This window comes from Nomascus leucogenys, chromosome 18 (genome assembly GCF_006542625.1).
Source record: "Nomascus leucogenys isolate Asia chromosome 18, Asia_NLE_v1, whole genome shotgun sequence".
In the NCBI taxonomy this organism is placed as follows: Eukaryota; Metazoa; Chordata; class Mammalia; order Primates; family Hylobatidae; genus Nomascus; species Nomascus leucogenys.
In genome coordinates this window covers 102,417,977-102,434,665 of record NC_044398.1, presented here as the reverse complement: position 1 = coordinate 102,434,665, position 16,689 = coordinate 102,417,977, and the positions used below count along the sequence as shown (strand labels likewise).

Here is a 16,689-nt window from a genome sequence, read left to right as displayed (position 1 = left end):
TGTTTCAGGGACACGTCGGGCCAGGGCCGGTTCTGCACCATCTTCAGGTCCTACTCCAGGGGCGCTCAGGTAAGACCAGCACCGCTCTTTCCGTTGCTTTTCAAAGGATGTTTCTCCTGATTCTTTCTGAATGTGAGTTGTTGTCCTGTCAAACTCCCAAGCACTTTCTTTCTTTCTAAGGATATTTCCACATTGGTTTGTTTGTTTGTTTTGAGACGGAGCCTCACTCTGTCACCCAGGCTGGAGTGCAATGGCACAATCTCGGCTCACTGCAGCCTCCCCCTCCTGGGTTCAAGCAATTCTCCTGCCTCAGCCTCCCCAGTAGCTGGGATTACAGGCGCGGTGGGTGTACTTGGAGCCGTGTGTGTGCACAGGTGCAGTGGATGCACTCAAGGCCGTGTGTGTGCAGGCATGTGCACGGGTGTGGCGGGGGCACTGGGGCCATGTGTGCAGTGTGTGTGCAGGTGTGGCGGGTGCACTTGGCCACCCTCGTTTCTGTCTCCTCTGGGCCCCCAAGCACGCTTTTGTGCCGACTGGATCTGCTGGCGAATGTGAGGCTGGAAGGAGGAGAAGGACGTGAAGCCCATGTGAGCAGACCTGTCGTGGCCACTGTTGTTGCTGCTTCAGTGAGAGGGATTCGAGCGGGTCCGTCCTGTCTGTGATGCCCCTAAAACTTCTGGAAGAGCCAGGGGAGACCCTCCGGGGCCAGGTCCTGAGCCTGGAGCCCCCCGTGTGGGCGCAGGGAGGCCGCCTGGGTCTGGGGTCTGGATCCTTCTGCGGGGAAGGTTCAGGTCTGTGCCGTGCAGCTTCCGGCTCAGGTGGGTTCGCTCTGGGCAGGGAGCTGCCCCAGGTGAGAGAGGGTCGGACACTGGAGCTTCGTCCCCTGGCAGCTCATTTCCTTCCGTTTCTACACTGAAGTGTAGTCGGTGTCGGCTCTGCTGTCTTCTACCTGCTGGCGGTGGGTGGGAAGGACCCCAGGGCGGGCTGGGTAGCACCCTGTCCTGAGAGTTCCCTCGGAGATGTTGGCAACTCCCTCATGGGAGCAGAAGGGCCTGCAGGCTCCGTGCCGTCCCTGTGAGAACTGGAGTGACATGGCCGTGCTGCGCAGAGCTGGCAGGTGGAAGACGGGCAGGCTTGAGGATGCATTCCACTGGCCCTGCCTGCTATTAAAAGAGGAGCTGGGGCCGCGCGCGGTGGCTCACGCCTGTAATCCCAGCACTTTGGGAGGCCAAGGCAGGCGGATCACGAGGTTCAGGAGTTGGAGACCAACCTGGCCAACATGGTGAAACCCCATCTCTACGAAAAATACAAAAATTAGCCGAGCATGGTGGCGGGCACCCATAATCCCAGCTACTTAGGAGGCTGAGGCAGGAGAATCGCTTGAACCCAGGAGGCGGAGGTTGCAGTGAGCTGAGATTGTGCCATTGCACTCCAGCCTGGGTGACAAGAGTGAAACGCCATCTCAAAAAAGGAGGAGCTGTGTGTGTGATTTAGATCCACAAAAACGCCTTCTTGTCTTCCTTTTGCTTTTAAGTATTTCGTGATTTTTCTGCAATAAGCATACACCATTTTGGTATTAAAAAATATGGGGCACACTTATGTTGGATGACAATAAAGCGTTGTTGGGGAGATACTGGAAAAGGCAGCGAGGAGGCTGAACCTGACAGGCTCCACCACAGGCATCCCAGCCCCCCACCGACAGGCTCCACCAGGGGCATCCCAGCACCAGCACCCCCCCGACAGCCTCCACCACGGGCATCCCAGTCCCCCCCCTCCGACAGCCTACACCACGGGCATCCCAGCCCCCCCCCGACGGGCTCCACCGCGGGCATCCCAGTCCCCCCCCCCCCCCCCGACAGCCTCCACCACGGGCATCCCAGCCCCCCCCCGCCCGACAGGCTCCACTTCAGGCATTCCAGCCCCCACACAGGGAGGTCTGTGGGACATGACGGCCAGCACAGTCATGATTTCTGTTCAGCTGCATGAGAACTAGAAATAAAGCAGTTCATAAGCTCTGCATTTGCCAGGCTGAGGTTCTGGAAAGCAAGCTCTGTTATCATCTCCGTGTTCTTTCCAAAGCATGTGGCGCAACCGGTTATGTCTTTGTTTTGCCTTGTTCACTCTGGAAATTCTTAGCTGTCATTTTCCACATGCGTGGAGCAGGTTACAGACCCAGGTGCACATGTTGGTCCTGGGTTGAGGGTGCCAGGCGCTTCCTTGCCCTGGGAGAAGCACCTGAGCCTCAAGGCGGGCCTCTGGCCACTGTGACTGAGCATTTGGGCCACCCCGGGAGCCCATCCCTGTCCTGTGTCTCTCCTGCCTGGTGAGCAGCCGTGAGGTGCAAGTGCATCCAGCCGAGGTGCAGAGCCCAGGTTTGCAGCAGGGTTTCTCCCGCCACCCCTGATGAGACACAGACTAGCAAGGACTGTCTGTCCCAGCCGGGATTTGTCACTCTGCCGCCCTCCGTTAAGAGTGGAGAGGCCTGGAAGGTCCCCACGGCCTGGGTCTTGCAGATGGCACCAGCAAAGGCCACTGGCCGCTCCCTGCTGCTGTCATCTGTCACACAGCAGCAGTCCCGTGGCTCTTCCCGTGAGGCCCTTCACATGCCGCCGAAGGCCAGGCTTCCTAGACTTCGTGGTCGTGTTTGCGTGTTCTGTTGCTCTGATCCGAGGCGGCCCCTCTCAGAAGCAGGTGCCAACAACCCGCTGGTGGGATGAGTGGGTCACCCAGGTGCGCGTCCCTTGGTGTGTGGAGGGTGGGGCAGCCTCCTTGTAACTGCAGTGTGGCTGACGGGACGTGCCATCCCATTTAGCTGAGAATTTGGGGTCAGTGGGCTTAGCACCAGGAAGGGTGTGGCCAAGTGCCGTGTCTCCTTCAGGATAGAGGTCTGGGTTTGTTTCCCTGAGAGGGGGTTTATGTGGAGAGTGGTATGGGAGGCACACGTGCTGCTGGCTTGTCGGCACACCGGTGGGCGGGTGGACATGAGTGGGCACGGCTTGGCAGTAGCTCCCATTTTACATGTCAGTTGCTCGTGGGCAGAGCCTGGGTGCAGGGCTGCAGGAGGAGGGCTTCACTCTGGCTGGCTGTACCTTGGGAGCTTCAGCCACATGGATGGAAGGGGCATGTGTTTGTCAAAATTCATCAAAATGTTCAAACCTCGGATCTTTGTATTTTCTGCGTTGTAAGTTACAGCTCAGTAAAAAATGATAGCAAAAAGGACACCACCCACTCTTAGGCCCAGCAGTTCTACTTCTGGGAATTTATCGTGTAGGTCGAGTTGAACAAAAAAAGTGTAAACGTACTGAGATGTATGTTGCCACCGTTAGCCAAGAGCCGGCGCAGTACCAGTTCACGGAGCAGGCGGGGGCGCTGGGCTTGAGCTCAGGGCGTGCGGGGGGCGGGGGAGCAGCGCAAGTGCCTCGACCCCCTTGAGCCCGCCTGCGAGGCATGAGCGGCACCGTGGACACCTCTGTAGACGCTGAGGAAACTGACTGTGGGGGCGGCTCCTGGAGGGGCCTAGAGCAGGGGGAGAGCGCGTCCTGACTCATCCCCTAGAGCACTTGCTCGTTTTTTCGTTTTCTTTTGGTTTTTTGAGACGGGTCTCGCTCTGTCGCCAGGCTGGAGTGCTCTGGCGCGATCTCCGCTCACTGCAGCCTCCGCCTCCCAGGTTCAAGCGATTCTCCTGCCTCAGCCTCCCGAGTAGGTAGAAGTAGGTGTGCACCACCGCGTCCAGCTAATTTTTGTATTTTTAGTAGAGATGGGTTTTCACCATGTTGGCCAGGCTGGTCTCGAACTCCTGACCTCAAGCGATTCACCCTCCTTGGCCTCCCAAAGTGCTGGGATAACAAGTGTGAGCCACTGCACCCGGCCGAATTGGGTAATTTTAAAGAGAAATATATTCTGTCAGTTCTGGAGGCCAGAGGTCTGAAATCAGGGTGCTGGCAGTCCCCACCCCCTCTGAACCCTGCAGGGAGAACCCTTCCTGCCTCCTCCAGCTTCTGGTGTTGCTGACAAGGTTTGGTGCCCCTGGGCTTATGGATACATCAACCCCATCTCTGCCTCCATCCTCACGCCGTGCTCTCCCCCGTCTGTGTCCACATTTCCTATTCTTTTTTTAAGAGACGGGGTCTCACTATGTTGCCCAGGCTGGTCTCAAACTCCTGGGCTCAAGCAATCCTCTCGCCTCAGTCTCCCAAAGTGCTGGGATTTACAGGCGTGAACCACCACGTCCAGCCCTCAGATTTCCCTTTTGTTTTTTTGTTTTTTGTTTTTTTCTTTTTTGAGACGGAGTCTCGCTTTTTCACCCAGGCTGGAGTGCAGTGGCGCAATCTTGGCTCACTGCAAGCTCCGCCTCCCGGGTTCACGCCATTCTCCTGCCTCAGCCTCTCCGAGTAGCGGGGACTACAGGCGCCCGCCACCACGCCCGGCTAATTTTTTTGTATTTTTAGTAGAGACGGGGTTTCACCGTGGTCTCGATCTCCTGACCTCGTGATCCGCCCGCCTCAGCCTCCCAAAGGGCTGGGATTACAAGCGTGAGCCACCGCGCCCGGCTTGTTTGTTTGTTTTTGAGATGGAGTCTCACTCTGCCGCGTAGGCTGGAGTTAAGTGGCGCTATCTCAGCTCACTGCAACCTCTGTCTTGTCTCCTGGGTTCAAACAATTCTGCCTCAGCCTCCTGAGTAGTTGGGATTACAGGCGTCCACCACGCCCGGCTAATTTTTGTATTTTTAGTAGAGACAGGGCTTCACCATGTTGGCCAGGCTGGTCTCCATCTCTTGACCTCGTGATCCGCCCGCCTCGGCCTCCCAAAGTGCTGGGATGACAGGCGTGAGCCACGGCGCCCGTCCAAGGTCGCTAGTTTTTAAAAAATCAGATCGTGTGTTAGTTATCATTGTTAGAAAATAGAAGGCAGTGGAGGAGTCTGTTTGCCCCGTGCTCTGTCCCTTTGAGACACATGGCTGAGGGTGCTGAGGGTGCTATTCTTTAGGCGGCTGCTGGTCACCAAAAGTCTCCTTTTGGTTTCTGACTCCGTGGTCATTTGGGTCCCCGCGACCTCACTGTGACCCGCGCTGGAGCAAGCCTCCGGGCCCTCCCGTGCCATCGCCCCTGCCGGTAACCCCTGCTTCTCAGACGCGGCCATCCCAGGAAGTGGGGGCCTGCTCAGGGCAGCAGCCAGGAGGTGTGGTCAGGGCCCCCCAGCCTCACAACACACTTGGAGCCTGAGCCAGTGCATCAGCTGGGAGGCAGGCCTTCTGCTCTCTTTCTAGAGTTTTCAGTGTCATGGGAATAGGGGTGTTTGCCACAGAAAACAGGTCAGCATAAAAAGTTACCCCTCTCCGGCCTTTTAGTATTTGTTTTATGTCCATATAAACTTCTTCAGTGTAACGTGTTGTGTGTTTATACTTCTGTTTTTTAAAAATCATGCTGGGCCACGCGCACTGGCTCATGCCTGTAATCCCAGCACTTTGGGAGGCCAAGGTGGGTGGATCATGAGGTCGGGAGATTGAGACCATCCTGGCTAACAGGGTGAAACCCCATCTCTACTAAAAAAAAAAAATACAAAAAAATTAGCCGGGCGTGGTGGCGGGCACCTGTAGTCCCAGCTACTCAGGAGGCTGAGGCAGGAGAATGGCGTGAACCCGGGAGCGGAGATCGTGCCACTGCACTCCAGCCTGGGCGACAGAGCGAGACTCTGTCTCAAAAAAAAAAAAAAAAAATCATGCCGGGCTGAGCACAGGGGCTCACACCTCTGATCCCAGCACTTTAGGAAGTTGAGGCAGGAGAATCACTTGAGGCCAGGGGTTCAAGACCAGCCTGGGCAACACAGCAAGACCCCACTTCTAAAAAGTGTTTAAAAAAACTTAGCCAGACGTGGTGGCTCACACCTGTATTCCCAGCCACTCGGGAAGCTGAGGCTCAGAATATCAGGCTACAGTGAGCCATGATCGTGCCACTGCATGAACCCCAGCCTGGGTGACAGAGTGAGACCCTGTCTCAAAAAAAAAGAAAATGCCATCCGCAGTGCTGGGAACTGCGTTCTCACCTCACCTGGGTTGCACGTCTCTCCTTGGCCAACATGCACGCTTCTACATGCACTGCTGTTGTCTTCAGCATCTGCACGGTACATTTCACCGCCACTTACTTGGCTGTCCCCTGAGGCTGGACATTTAATTTGTGTCTGGTTTGTCGTTGTTATCAGCGCCACTGTGACACACATCCTCAGTTACTTCCGAGTTGTGGGCTTGCCACGTGGGAGGTTGCCACGCGGGAGGTTGCCACGTGGGAGGTTGCCACGTGGGAGGTTGCCATGCGGGAGAGTAGGCTGTGTTGTACGCTTTGGTGACCCACTCCCCAGTCTCTCCCCCTGCCCCAGCAGCAAATGAGCCAGCCCCAGTCCCTGTGCCCCAGCCTCCAGGGTTAACCCCTGGGTGTGCATTCGTTTATTCTGAATCTTATCATTTATCGCCCACCAGACTGACTTGGCCGTCTCTGGCCTCGAAGGGTCTCCCTCAGCAAGAGGTGTCCTTCCTGAGCTGTTGTTCCATCCTGAGCAAGGCCTTCGCCCTAGGAGCGTAGTAATGTCAATCTTTTTCTAAACAGGACCTGGGCGCTACACTTCAGTCTTCCAGATATCGAAAGATGGTTCTAAGAGGCTCTAAAAACCCTAATTTTCAGATGGACAGTGCCGTCTTCCTTCAGCTTCCGCCCCTTGTGTGATAGGCTCTTCCGTTACGTGAAGGTTTTGTCAGCCTAGGAGTGGGGTGGATCCCAGCTCATTGGAGGGATCTGGTTGCAGAATTGGAGGGTGGGAGTGGACGTTGGGGAGAGGCGGGCCTAGGGGAATGGGCCTGTGATGTCACCGTTTCGCCCAACAGGGCTCTTGAGTGTGAGCAGTGCACTCCCCTGTGCTGCTGGAGAGCCATGACTGTCACTGCCGAGATATTTAGGGCAGGTGGAAACAGCCCAGAGCTGAGCTCCAAGTAATTGGTCTCTAAGGGATGTGGCAGAAAGTCCCCGTGGCAAAACCTGCTCTGCCTGGCTGGGGGAGCTTCACAGAAACTGTCCTGGAGGGACTGGCATTCTGCTCTGCAAGTTTTAGGTTGGAAAACTCAGAAATGCCCCCACTCAGCTCTGTCCCAGGTACCCCCGAGGGGGTTCACTGATGGACTGGCCGAGAGGACACTTCCACAGCTGCACGTCCCCCGGCTGCCAGGACCCCTCGTCTGCCTGCCCAGGAAACTTCCACAGGCTGATGGCTCCAGGGGAGGGAGGGGAAGCGGCATTTCTGACACCATAGAAGGCACCCACCCTTGTGCTGCAGTCCTGCCGGGTGAGGGCAGGGGTGGGGGCAGGGCTGCATCAGCTCTGTGTGGAGGGCACCGCTCATCTGCCCATCCGCCAAGTAATAAGCATCCTTGACCCTGCCCGGGAACCGAGGCCCCTGCACCCGAGCGTCCCTGGGCCTGGGCTGGCCATGCGTGTCAGTGACCCCTGGTGACCCCCAAGTCTCTGTTGCAGGGGATCCTCTTGGTGTATGACATCACCAACCGCTGGTCCTTTGACGGCATCGACCGCTGGATCAAGGAGATCGATGAGGTAGGCCTGGGGGTCCGGGGAGCCCTCCCGGGGAAGGCAGGCTGGATGGAGGTACCTGGGCCCCGGGTAGGCTCTGGATTCCCGCCTGCTGCCCCTCCCATGGCCCTGGCTCTGCACCCTGCACTGTCCCACGGCCTACGCCTGGGCACGCTACTCACTGTGCACGCGACGGCCGGGCGTGGAGCCCAGCAAGACCAGGAGCTACGGGGCCACCCGGAAGGGCCTACACTGTAGGGCCTGAGCCGTGGGGCTCTGCCCACCTTGACCTCCCACAGCCCCCACCCCATCATAGTCCAGACAGTGAGGGTGGGCCCTGCTGCGGCTGAGGGGTGGGTGGCGCCCTGCGTTTGTGCCTCTGCTGAGTTCTGTGCCCCCAGCATGCACCCGGAGTCCCCCGGATCTTGGTTGGAAACCGGCTGCACCTGGCCTTCAAGCGGCAGGTCCCGACAGAGCAGGCCCGCGCGTACGCAGAGAAGAACTGCATGACCTTCTTCGAGGTCAGCCCCCTGTGCAACTTCAACGTCATCGAGTCCTTCACGGAGCTGTCCCGCATCGTGCTCATGCGGCACGGCATGGAGAAGATCTGGAGGCCCAACCGAGGTGCGTGGGCGGGCGCCGGCCAGGCCTGCGGCCCCCGAACCCGGGCTGCCCTGATCACACGGAGGCTGAGGGGGGCCAGGGGCCAGTGAGGGAAGTTCAGGCAGGTCCCTTGGCCACGCGCAGTAGGGGCTTGGCCGGTGGCAGGTCAGTGACTTGGTAAGAGCAGCCTCGGGGGAGAGGCAGCAGCACCGGGGGGCACAGGAGCAGCTGGTGATCCCCCTCAGGGTGCTGCCGTGGCCGCTGCACTCTGCCATGCCTGTGGGTTCCTGGCATTGCTGCTGTGGGCCGTGTGTTCTCGCTCCTTCCTGGTTCCGGGGCTGGTCCTGCTGTCAGGGGAGCACGGGAGCCATGCCTACAGCTTTGTGTTGTGTCATCTGCTCTTCCTGGGAGGCCACATCCTTGATCAGAGGCCCCCGTGAAGCCCCACTCAGGGAGGTGGCACTGTTGATTTTGTGGTGCCTCCCAGCAGGGTTCACTGCTGAACAGAGAGAGGGTGGCTGATGTTGTCACTGTCCTTCTTAAGAGGAAGCACAGGCCTGGCACAGTGGCTCACTCCTGTAATCCCAGCACTTTGGGAGGCTGCAGCAGGTGGATCACCTGAAGTCAGGAGTTCGAGACCAGCCTGACCAACACGGTGAAACCCTGTCTCTACTAAAAATACAAAAATTAACTGGGCGTGGTGGCACACGCCTGTAATCCCAGCTACTCGGGAGGCTGAGGTGGGAGAATTGCTTGAACTCAGGAGGCGGAGGTTGCAGTGAGCCGAGATCGCACCACTGCACTCAAGCCTGGGCGACAGAGCAAGACTCCGTCTCAAAAAAAAAAAAAAAAAAAAAAAAAAAGGGAAGGAAGGAAGCACGGGGAGCCATGAAGAGTCTGGGCCTGGGTGCATCCTGGGCCGTCATAACCCAGCCCCCACCCATACGGAGCTCCTCTCCCCAGCTCTGCAGACTTGAGCTGGTCACAGTCAAGCTAGATTGAGTCAAAAGCCAACCAGAGATACAGGACAGGCTCCAGAGCACGTCGGCTTGAAGGGCCGGATCCTGCAGCCCTCACGAACCGGGAGCTGCAGCATCCAGGCCAGGAGCTGTGCAGAGCGGCCTCTGGAAGCCCCGCAGCAGCACTGCCCAGCGCGCCTGGCTTTAGGGAGCAAGGCAGGGGATGGGGTGTCAGTGGACACGTCTGCTGGGCGGAGAAGTTTGGGCGTCCAGGTCCTCCAGGAGCCCAGTCCTGGGAACACCACTAGGAGTGTGGAGACCCCGCCAGGCTTCTCTTGGGCACCTCAGGTCTCCCTGCACAGGGCCTCCCCCCAACAGCCCCATGGTCTGACACCCCCTCTGCCCCACAGTGTTCAGTCTGCAGGACCTCTGCTGCCGGGCCATCGTCTCCTGCACCCCCGTGCACCTCATCGACAAGCTTCCACTGCCCGTCACCATCAAGAGCCACCTCAAGTCCTTCTCGATGGCCAATGGCATGAATGCAGTCATGATGCATGGCCGTTCCTACTCGCTGGCCAGCGGGGCCGGGGGCGGCGGCAGCAAGGGCAACAGCCTCAAGAGGTCCAAGTCCATCCGCCCACCCCAGAGCCCCCCCCAGAACTGCTCGCGGAGTAACTGCAAGATCTCCTAGCGGGGACGGGCAGGGCCGCCTGTGCAGATGCCGGGAGGGCTCGAGCTGGACACTCCTGGCTGGAGACCAGGCCAGTGCCGCCTGCGTGGAGACTGTCCACACAGCTGCCTCAGAAGCACCGGGCTCTCCTCACACCTGAGCCGGGTGCGAGGAGGAGCATGCACGGACCATGGGTGGCAGGCGGGAGGAGGGGGCGCGGCTGGGCTGGGATGCTTCCCGGAATCTTGGTCTGAAACAAGCCGGGCCTCCCCAGCTGCCTGGACTCGACCGGCGGGGAGCCTGCTTCGCCTTTCTTATTTATATCGAGAACACTTCACTTTTTTGTACATTTCTAAGGGGCCTTCAGGGAAGCCTGGGTGTGGCCCCGTGGTGGTGCACTGGTGACTTCATGGCCACGCCAGCAATGGGGACGCACTTGGGACTCCTGGTGAGGAGATTCTTGGCAGCGATGGCAAGGCATCCTGTGAATCCATGCGCTGCGAGTGGCAGGGCTGCCCAGAGGCTAGGGGAGCAGACAGGGCCGGTGCTCCCTCTGGAAGCTTGGGTGACCTGGGCCCTGGCTCCCACAGGATGGAGGGTGTAGTCCGGTGGTCAGAGCCCAAGCAGCACTCGGGAGAAAGGAGGTTCACCTGGGAGCCCACACTTCGTTGCTCCCCAAATCCCTCCCCACGTGGGGCTGAGAACCTTCCTGCTGTGATGTGACACCTTCGGGGACACTGACCACTCAAAACTCACATCATCATCTCGCCCACCCTGGAGAGTGCAGAGCTATCTGTAGACTTAGGAATACTCGATGGGCGGCGGCACAGACCCCGGGCACCTGCGTGCAGCCTCCTGTTCTTGGCAGCTTCTGTTGTTGGCCCTGGGGTCCCCACAGCTGCAGCTCTCCAGTGAGGTCGCACGGCATCGGAACCATCCTGACCTCCTTAGGCACGTGCCTGGAACCACCTCGTCCACGTCCACCTGGGGGCCACGGGAGGCTAGGCCCCTCCTCAAAGGCCCACCAGACTGGCGCTCGTGCTGAGCCCCAGGCACGCAGGGCCGGCCACCTCTCCTGAAGCCACTGGCCACTCCTCCACCTAGTGCTTCTGCCCACGCCTGCCCCAGCAGCCCCTCTGCAGGGTTGCAGTCGCCTGGGCCTGCCCACAGCACTGGTGCTCACCTCTACCTCCTGCCCTCAGGCTGTGCAGCACGGCGTGGCCAGCACGCAGAAGGAGCCCTCCCGGGACCCAGGACCCCTGTGGCGCACTCCGTGGCACATGCCTCCCAAGGTGGTCCCACGGAGGGTGTTACTGGGCACCAGTGGACTCGCCCCATGGCCCGTTCCTGGGAGGTGAGGGCTGTGGCCCGCGTGAACTGCCGGATGGTAAGGGAACCCCAGGTGGGCGGCCCTGCCACAGCCCCAGAGACAGTGGCTCCTGCTCCAGCTTCCCTGTTCTGGCCCCACCTGTCCTGTTGCTGCCAGCAGGGCCCTTGTTTGGGATTATGAACAAACCTCACAGACTTTGAGGACCTAGATGGTCCTGCATTCATGGCATCAACACTACCTGCACTGCTGTTAGACACTCCACCATTCCTGGTTCTTTCCGAACCATTCTTTGTACAGTAAATGTAATTCGGCTGTGGTCCCCACGTTTTGCTGTCTGGTGGGGTGGGGCTGGCAGTGGCGATGCCCCGTGCCAGGGGCCAGTGCTGCTTCGTACCCGGCAAACTGACCTCTGGCCTTTGTTTTGCCTGTCTCGTGTGCTGACCGGGCCCACCTGCGGCGGTTGGCTAGGTTCACCTCAAAGTGAGGGCTGGAGCTGGGCTGGAGCAGCTGGGCCTGGTCATGGCCATTCTCCTCTGCCCGGTGGATGGAATCCCAGCTGGGCTGTGCCGAGCCCTCGCTCACAGTCCCTGGCAGCAGATGGCCTGGGGCGGACTGTCCCCAACAGCAGCAGGACCCCAGAGGGCCAGGCCCTCCAGTCAGTCGGCTCCCTCAGCAGAGAGCCGCCTGCACGCTGGCCAATCTGGTGCCTGCCATGCCTGGCCCAGGGGGATGTGGACGCCCCGGAGGTCACAGCTGAGCTGGAACAGGGCACTCCAGTTGGTACAGGGACCACAGCCTCTGGCTCAGGTGCCTCACTGTGCTGTTTCGTGGGCACATCCAGGCCTTAAGCCCCTCCCTGGCAGCTCCAGCCCAGCCGCCTGCTGCTGGGTCTGGCCTAGCTACCCCCACCCCCACGCGATCAGGGCCCACCCCCGGTCCCCTTGTAGAGCAGGGACTGTGGCGCCTGGAGCCATCTCTGGGTCTCATTCTGACCAGACCAGGCTCCTGTTACCCTGCCTCCCGGGTCAGAGGTCAGACACAGGGTCAGGGGGACACTCCCATCCGGTCTCAGAGAGAACCACTCCCCGAGGCCCCAGACTTCTGGAGCCACAGAGGGTTTGGAAGGGTAGATTCCAGGCAGCCTTTTGTCCTACTGCGCCAGCCAGGCCAGCCCCCTGCCCTCCCCAACGAAGAGGAGCCAGCCTGGGGATGTGTGCCCCGCTGACGGGGGGTTGGGGCAGGGCAAGGCTTGGTGCCCCGGGACACTTGCTCTTTTCAGCCACAGATGCCCTTGCACTTGGCCTTCCCTCGGGCGGTGCCATCCCACGCGGAGCCACGTCCAGGGCTGCGCAGTGCGTGGGCTGAGGCTCTGGCGTCAGCGTTTGGGGCTGTTCTTACGTTTGTGGGCGGCCACAGGCCTCTTCCTGCTGCACCTGCCCCGCCTTGGGGACAGGCCTGAGCCCCAAGCCCGAAGCCTGGTTTCAGGGATGGGGTCTCTGGAAATGCAGTCCTGCCGAGTCGGGCCCCACTCCACCAGGGGCAGCAGAGCAGAGGAGGCCGGGCTGTGCTGGGCATCCTGCAGGCCCCTGTGCCCCTGAAACAGCCACGGAGGGGGAAGGAACCTCGAAGGAGTGGAGTGAAGCCCTCGGCCCAACCTGGATGCATGTGACCGTTGCCAGCCTGGACCTGGCCAGGCTGTGGTCAGCCACGCGCTGCGGGGAGGGCCTGTGCCCGCCACCCCCACGGCACAGGAGCCTGGGGTCTAGAGGGCATCAGGGACAAAAGCTGGGATCTGCTGGCCCTGCCCCCACCCTACTGAGGGTCGTCAAGGAGACTGATCTCAGCCCAGGGGTGGAGGAAGGGGTTCGGGTTACAGGTCCCCTCCCCTCCCCCTCTCCAGCCAGAGCCAGCCCTTCTCCGCCCCCAGTGACCCTCATGGCCAGTGGCTCTGCTCATGGGCCTCTGGCCCCTCCCCAACCTCCTCCCCTCTGCCCTGCGCTGACCAGGGCCTGGGAGCCCCAGCACGGTTCAGACCGAGGGGCCAGGCTGAAGCTGGAGAGGAACCAGCGTCACACAGACGGCCCCTGAGAACTTGGAGACCCCGTTACCCACCCAGCAGGGGCGTCAGGACAAGCATCTGCTGCAGGCTTCGGCCTCAGGGGCGAAAGGGAGCCCCGAGGTCCCGGTGGGGGGGCTGACCACAGGCCCGGAGGGTGGATGCCTGCAGGAAGCCGGGCTCCGCGAAGCCCAAGGAGGGGCTGGTGGCCACACCCCCCGGGCCCCTGGCTCGGCGGCCCTCATGCCCGCCCCACGGCCACTCCTGCCGCTCCTGCTCCTCCTCCGGCTGACCTTGGCCGGCTTGCTGCCAGGGCCGGGGAGCCACCCGGGCGTGTGCCCCAACCAGCTCAGCCCCAACCTGTGGGTGGACGCCCAGAGCACCTGTGAGCGCGAGTGTAGCGGGGACCAGGTGAGTGTGGTCGGGCCGGGGTCCCAGGGCTTGGGGCAGCCAGCCTGGGCAAGACCCTGCTGGAGGTGCCACCTTCTGCCTGGGCGCCCGAGAATTCTGCGGGGCCCAGAGACACCCCCATCGTGGCCCTCGTTTGTCTTAAGAATAAGAGCCCTCCCCACTCCAGCTCTCATGCTCCCGATGTGCCTCCACCCTGGGCACAATCATCCTTGGCGACCACCCCCACCCCGTCACTGCCTCTCCTCCCACTCTCTCCTCCCATCCTCTCCTCCCACCCTCTCCTCCCATCCTCTCCTCCCACCCTCTCCTCCCATCCTCTCCTCCCACCCTCTCCTCCCACCTTCTCCTCCTACCCTCTCCTCCCATCCTCTTATCCCACCCCGTACTGCCTCTCCTTCCATCCTCTCCTCCCACCCTCTCCTCCCACCCTCTCCTCCCATCCTCTCCTCCCACCCTCTCCTCCCATCCTCTCCTCCCACCCTCTCCTCCCATCCTCTCCTCCCACCCTCTCCTCCCACCCTCTCCTCCCACCCTCCTCCTCCTCCCACCCTCTCCTCCCATCCTCTCCTCCCACCCTCTCCTCCCATCCTCTCCTCCCACCCTCTCCTCCCATCCTCTCCTCCCACCCTCTCCTCCCATCCTCTCCTCCACCCTCTCCTCCCACCTCTCCTCCCACCCTCTCCTCCCATCCTCTCCTCCACCCTCTCCTCCCATCCTCTCCTCCCACCCTCTCCTCCCACCCTCTCCTCCCATCCTCTCCTCCTACCCTCTCCTCCCATCCTCTCCTCCTACCCTCTCCTCCCATCCTCTCCTCCCCCCCTCTCCTCCCACCCTCTCCTCCCATCCTCTCCTCCTACCCTCTCCTCCCATCCTCTCCTCCCACCCTCTCCTCCCATCCTCTCCTCCTACCCTCTCCTCCCATCCTCTCCTCCTACCCTCTCCTCCCATCCTCTTCTCCCACCCCATCACTGCCTCTCCTTCCATCCTCTCCTCCCACCCTCTCCTCCCATCCACTTCTCCCACCCTGTCCTCCTACCCTCTCCTTCCATCCGGGACCACTGCAGACGGTGGTGGGGGTGCTGCAGCCGATGTCCAGCCTTTGTCCTGGCCTGCACCACCTGCCGGGTGGCCCTGAGCACTGTGCGCCCTCCTTGGGCCTCAGTTTCCTCGTCTGTGCAACGTCAAGAATAATAGAACTTGCTGGTGGGTGTCAGGATTCTGGAAGGTGAAGCCAGGTGGCACCTCTGGTGCGGTAGCTCCTCACACAGGATGGAAAGGACAGAGTCCTCGGGGAGGCGGCCCTGGCGGCAGCCACAGAGCGGGGGGCTCCCTGCTACCCTACCTGAGCCTCCCCACGCAGGGGCCAGGTCAGAGACCCCAGGGTGAGGGGGCATCGGGGCTGCCACCTAAGTGTCCCCCATCCCCAGGACTGTGCGGCTGCTGAGAAGTGCTGCATCAACGTATGTGGACTGCGGAGCTGCGTGGCCGCACGCTTCCCTGGCAGCCCAGCTGTGCCCATGACAGCGGCCTCTTGCGAGGGTTTTGCGTGCCCACAGCAGGGCTCAGACTGCGACATCTGGGACGGGCAGCCCGTGTGCCGCTGCCGCGACCGTTGTGAGAAGGAGCCCAGCTTCACCTGCGCCTCGGACGGCCTCACCTACTACAACCGCTGCTACATGGATGCCGAGGCCTGCCTGCGGGGCCTGCACCTCCACATCGTGCCCTGCAAGCATGTGCTCAGCTGGCCGCCCAGCAGCCCGGGGCCGCCGGAGACCACTGCCCGCCCCACACCTGGGGCCGCGCCCGTGCCTCCTGCCCTGTACAGCAGCCCCTCCCCACAGGCAGTGCAGGTGGGGGGTACGGCCAGCCTCCACTGCGACGTCAGCGGCCGCCCGCCGCCTGCTGTGACCTGGGAGAAGCAGAGTCACCAGCGGGAGAACCTGATCATGCGCCCTGATCAGATGTATGGCAACGTGGTGGTCACCAGCATCGGGCAGCTGGTGCTCTACAACGCGCGGCCCGAAGACGCCGGCCTGTACACCTGCACCGCGCGCAACGCCGCTGGCCTGCTGCGGGCTGACTTCCCACTCTCTGTGGTCCAGCGAGAGCCGGCCAGGGACACAGCCCCCAGCATCCCAGCCCCGGCCGAGTGCCTGCCGGATGTGCAGGCCTGCATGGGCCCCACTTCCCCACACCTTGTCCTCTGGCACTTTGACCCACAGCGGGGCGGCTGCATGACCTTCCCGGCCCGTGGCTGTGATGGGGCGGCCCGGGGCTTTGAGACCTACGAGGCATGCCAGCAGGCCTGTGCCCGCGGCCCCGGCGACGCCTGCGTGCTGCCTGCCGTGCAGGGCCCCTGCCAGGGCTGGGAGCCACGCTGGGCCTACAGCCCGCTGCTGCAGCAGTGCCATCCCTTTGTGTATGGTGGCTGCGAGGGCAACGGCAACAACTTCCACAGCCGCGAGAGCTGCGAGGATGCCTGCCCCGTGCCGCGCACACCGCCCTGCCGCGCCTGCCGCCTCCGGAGCAAGCTGGCGCTGAGCCTGTGCCGCAGCGACTTCGCCATCGTGGGGCGGCTCACGGAGGTGCTGGAGGAGCCGGAGGCCGCCGGCGGCATCGCTCGCGTGGCGCTCGAGGACGTGCTCAAGGATGACAAGATGGGCCTCAAGTTCTTGGGCACCAAGTACCTGGAGGTGACACTGAGTGGCATGGACTGGGCCTGCCCCTGCCCCAACATGACGGCGGGTGACGGGCCACTGGTCATCATGGGTGAGGTGCGCGACGGCGTGGCCGTGCTGGACGCCGGCAGCTACGTCCGCGCCGCCAGCGAGAAGCGCGTCAAGAAGATCTTAGAGCTGCTGGAGAAGCAGGCCTGCGAGCTGCTCAATCGCTTCCAGGACTAGCCCCCGCAAGGGGCCTGCGCCACCCCGTCCTGGTGAATAAACGCACTCCCTGTGCCCCAGACCTCCTGGCTTGCTGCTGCTGGTCGGGCGACCCTCATCCTTCCAGGTGCCCCATCCCCAGCCAGTTTCCGCTGGGGCCTTGCCACCCACTGGGGCTTGGGCTTTGGTACAAGGTCACCAGGGAGT

General features: G+C 61.6%; 2 protein-coding genes across 3 annotated transcripts in view; both read left to right on the top strand.

The window, feature by feature from the left end:
* RAB40C (RAB40C, member RAS oncogene family) overlaps positions 1 to 11,457 on the top strand; it is a 40,146-nt gene extending 28,689 nt beyond the window's left edge. Inside the window, exons 3-6 of one of the 2 annotated variants that reach the window (XM_030797989.1) lie at positions 9 to 69; positions 7,518 to 7,595; positions 7,973 to 8,195; positions 9,544 to 11,457. In XM_030797989.1, the coding sequence (XP_030653849.1) occupies positions 9 to 69; positions 7,518 to 7,595; positions 7,973 to 8,195; positions 9,544 to 9,824 (643 nt within the window). In that variant the 3' untranslated portion in view covers positions 9,825 to 11,457. The remainder of the gene's footprint in view (positions 1 to 8; positions 70 to 7,517; positions 7,596 to 7,972; positions 8,196 to 9,543) is intronic. The other variant, XM_030797988.1, reaches the window with a different exon arrangement.
* A 539-nt stretch (positions 11,458 to 11,996) lies between these two features.
* Positions 11,997 to 16,618, top strand: WFIKKN1 (WAP, follistatin/kazal, immunoglobulin, kunitz and netrin domain containing 1). The gene is made up of 2 exons (XM_030797987.1): positions 11,997 to 13,600; positions 15,028 to 16,618. Exons 1-2 carry the CDS (start codon positions 13,433 to 13,435, stop codon positions 16,501 to 16,503), a joined length of 1,644 nt encoding a protein of 547 aa, XP_030653847.1. The 5' UTR covers positions 11,997 to 13,432; the 3' UTR covers positions 16,504 to 16,618.
* Positions 16,619 to 16,689: the final 71 nt, after the last annotated feature.

Coding starts and splice junctions, on each gene's coding strand:
- WFIKKN1 (XM_030797987.1), top strand. CDS start 13,433: ATGCCCGCCCCACGGCCACTCCTGCCGCTCCTGCTCCTCCTCCGGCTG. Junction 13,601..15,027: donor GCGAGTGTAGCGGGGACCAG/GTGAGTGTGGTC, acceptor CCCCATCCCCAG/GACTGTGCGGCTGCTGAGAA.